Raw genomic sequence first — 2,818 nt, 5'->3', positions numbered from 1 at the left:
CACACACACACACACACACACACACACACACAAAATAAAATAATAAAAAAAAATAAAAAAATAAAGCGCCTGCTTTTAAAAATAAAAACTTAAAAAGAAAAACTATGATCCAAAAGGATCTAGAATCACTGAGTAAGTGGCTGGAACTTCTGGTCATGTTTAGTTTCTTTTTTTTTTTTTTTTTAATTTGTGTATTTTGTACAGGGTCACACTATGCAACTTGGACTCGTAGTGATTGTCCTGTTCTCAGCCTCCCCAGCCCTGGGATTACAGGCATGTGCCACCATGCTTAGAAGCTGGGCTAGCATATGGTGCTGGGGATCAAACCCCAGTCCCTGTGCTTGCCTAAGCAGGCACTTTGTCCACTGAGCTATTTCACTGGCACTTCATGTTTAGTTTGACTCAAACCTTGATTCTTTCTTTTTTTTTTTTTTAACATTTATTTATTTTGTGTGTGTGTGTGTGTGTGTGTGTGTCCGTCCAGCTCAGCCCACCAGGGGGCGGGGCTGGCTGGCATGTGGTGCTGGGGGATTGAACTGCGGTCCCTGTGCTTTGCCAAGCTTGTTCCAAGTGGGTGCTTTAGACCACTGAGCCATCTCGCCAGCCCCTTGATTCTTTTTTTTAAGACAGGTTTTCATTATATAATTCAGTCTGATCTTGAACTTGTTATCTTCCTGCTTTAGTCCCGGTGCTGAGATTATAGACATGTGCCATCACATCTGGCTTCATATCTAGATTCTTCGCTGTGTTTGATGGCGAGTCTGAGTGGTGTGTACATAATGAATTTTTTTTTTTCCTCTAAAGGAGCAGCAACTGGAATCAAGAGACCTATGGCATCTGAGGTGAGTTTCGTAATAGTACTACATCCTTTATTCCAGGAATAGCAGGATATTTGTGAAATTTTCAGTTTCTCTATGCTTAGGTCTAGGGGTTTTCGTTTTGAAAAAACAACTCATACCTGGCTTGTAGGCTTATGGAGGACTTCATGTGCCCTCTGTAGCACACATGCCATCGTTTTGCCATGGGCCAGATTATTCCCACCTTTCAATTCAGTTTGAGAAAATAGTATTGGGATGGGGTGGATGCTTAGTTATTTCTGAAAGGAAACTGGTAAAGAAAGGAAAGCTCTAGCCTGGGCAATGCAGTGAAATGTGTCTCAGTAAATAAACGTGATACTTGCGCATTAGCATGGGGTAGGCCTTCCGAAGATTTTTTTGTGTTGTTTTGCTTTCAGTACCAGGGATCAAACTTGGGACCTTGTGCTTGCCAGACAGGTGCTTATGCCACTGAACTATATCCCTGGCCTTTCTGAACATTTTATAAAATGTTCTCAATTCAGAAAGGGTGTATTGGGTTCTTTTATTTCACTATTGGGCATTAAACTCAGGACTTCTGCACTAAGCTACATCTGCAGCCCATGTTTTATTTTGAGGCAGGATCTCTTAAGTTGCCCAGGTTAGCCTCAGATTTGCAGTCCTCCTGCCTCATCCCTGCAGAGTGCTACCATTGTGACTTGTGATTTTTCATAACTACAGTATAACTGTTGTATTACTTACTGATCTGGATTCTTCTCTTCTAGATGCCTTGTGCCACTAGTATGACCATCAAGAAAATTGGCCACCGAAGTGTTGACTCTTCAGGAGAGACAACATACAAAAAGGTGAGTCTGCATTGAACTCTCTCATCTTTGAGAACACAGTAAGGGTAATATAGTCCCCTTGATACTATTCTCCACACGATATCCCATTTCTTGATATCTAAGACTTTGGACATTAGCCATCATACAACTTTTTTTTTTTTTTTTTTTTTTTTTAGAGATGCTGGGGATTAAACTCAGGACCCTGTGCTTGCCAGGCAGGTGCTTATTCTATTGAGCTATCTCCCTGGCTCCATCATACAACTTAGAGTTTAGAATTTACTTCACAGTGGCCAAACTTTTTTATCTGTATATATGTTTAAATGGGAGTGTTCTTTGTTTGTTGTTGCTTATTTGTTGTTTTTGAAATAAGTTCTCTTTGCACAGTGCAGGCCCTAAACTTAGTATATGACCAGCCTGGCTATAAACTCGTAAATCCTTCTCCCTTAGTCTCTAAAAGGAAACTGGTTAAAAAAGGAAAGCTAGGATTGGTGGTGGGTGCATATAGTCTGAGTGTTAGGATTACAGACATGTGCTGCTGCAGTTGGCTGACGTTTGTTTCTTTTTTTCCTTACTGGTGCTTGGGAGCAAACCTGGATTTTTTGAGCTACATCCCCATTCCTGAATGAGATTGTTCTTGTGAACAGATCTAGTGATGCTGTCTCTGAGGTAGTGTAATTGGGTTTCACTATTAGATAGATGTGAAAGACCCTAGAGGCCATTCCTTCTTGTTTTTGTTGTTGGTTTTTTTTTTTTTTTTTTTTTTTGCGGAACCGGGGATTGAACTCAGGTCCTTGTGCTTGCCAGGCAAACGCTTATTCTATTGAGCCATCTCCCTGGCCCCAGCCATTCCCTCTTTGCCAGAGGCAAGCAAGTTTCTTGAAGACTTTCAGTTTTTGCTTTTCTCCTGGGTGTTTGTGAAGTGAAGGCCATGTCCCAACCTGGTAATACACAGATAGGCAGCACATTGAGTTCTTTCCTTAATTTTTAGTTTTGTTGTGGCCTATCATTGTTGTTTTTTTTTTTTAATTTTATTTATTTATGTGTGTGTGTGTGTGTGTGTGGCCAGCCCAGCCCACCAGGGGGCGGGCTGGCTGGCATGTGGTGCTGGGGGATTGAACCGTGATCCCTGTGCTTTGCTGAGCTTGTTCTAAGTAGGTGCTTTAGACCACTGAGCCATCT

The 2,818-nt window shown here is 41.5% G+C and overlaps 1 protein-coding gene across 3 annotated transcripts in view; it reads left to right on the top strand.

The window, feature by feature from the left end:
* Pip5k1a (phosphatidylinositol-4-phosphate 5-kinase type 1 alpha) overlaps positions 1-2,818 on the top strand; it is a 60,427-nt gene that overhangs the window by 23,810 nt on the left and 33,799 nt on the right. For all 3 annotated transcript variants that reach the window (XM_023716438.1, XM_023716439.1, XM_023716437.1), the window contains 2 exons: positions 805-842; positions 1,580-1,660. In XM_023716438.1, the coding sequence (XP_023572206.1) occupies positions 805-842; positions 1,580-1,660 (119 nt within the window). The remainder of the gene's footprint in view (positions 1-804; positions 843-1,579; positions 1,661-2,818) is intronic.

The sequence above is a fragment of the Octodon degus genome, unplaced genomic scaffold (assembly GCF_000260255.1).
Source record: "Octodon degus isolate 3935 unplaced genomic scaffold, OctDeg1.0 scaffold00048, whole genome shotgun sequence".
Classification (NCBI taxonomy): domain Eukaryota; kingdom Metazoa; phylum Chordata; class Mammalia; order Rodentia; family Octodontidae; genus Octodon; species Octodon degus.
The sequence above is the reverse complement of the archived record's forward strand: the minus strand, read 5'-3'. Positions and strand labels throughout refer to the sequence as shown.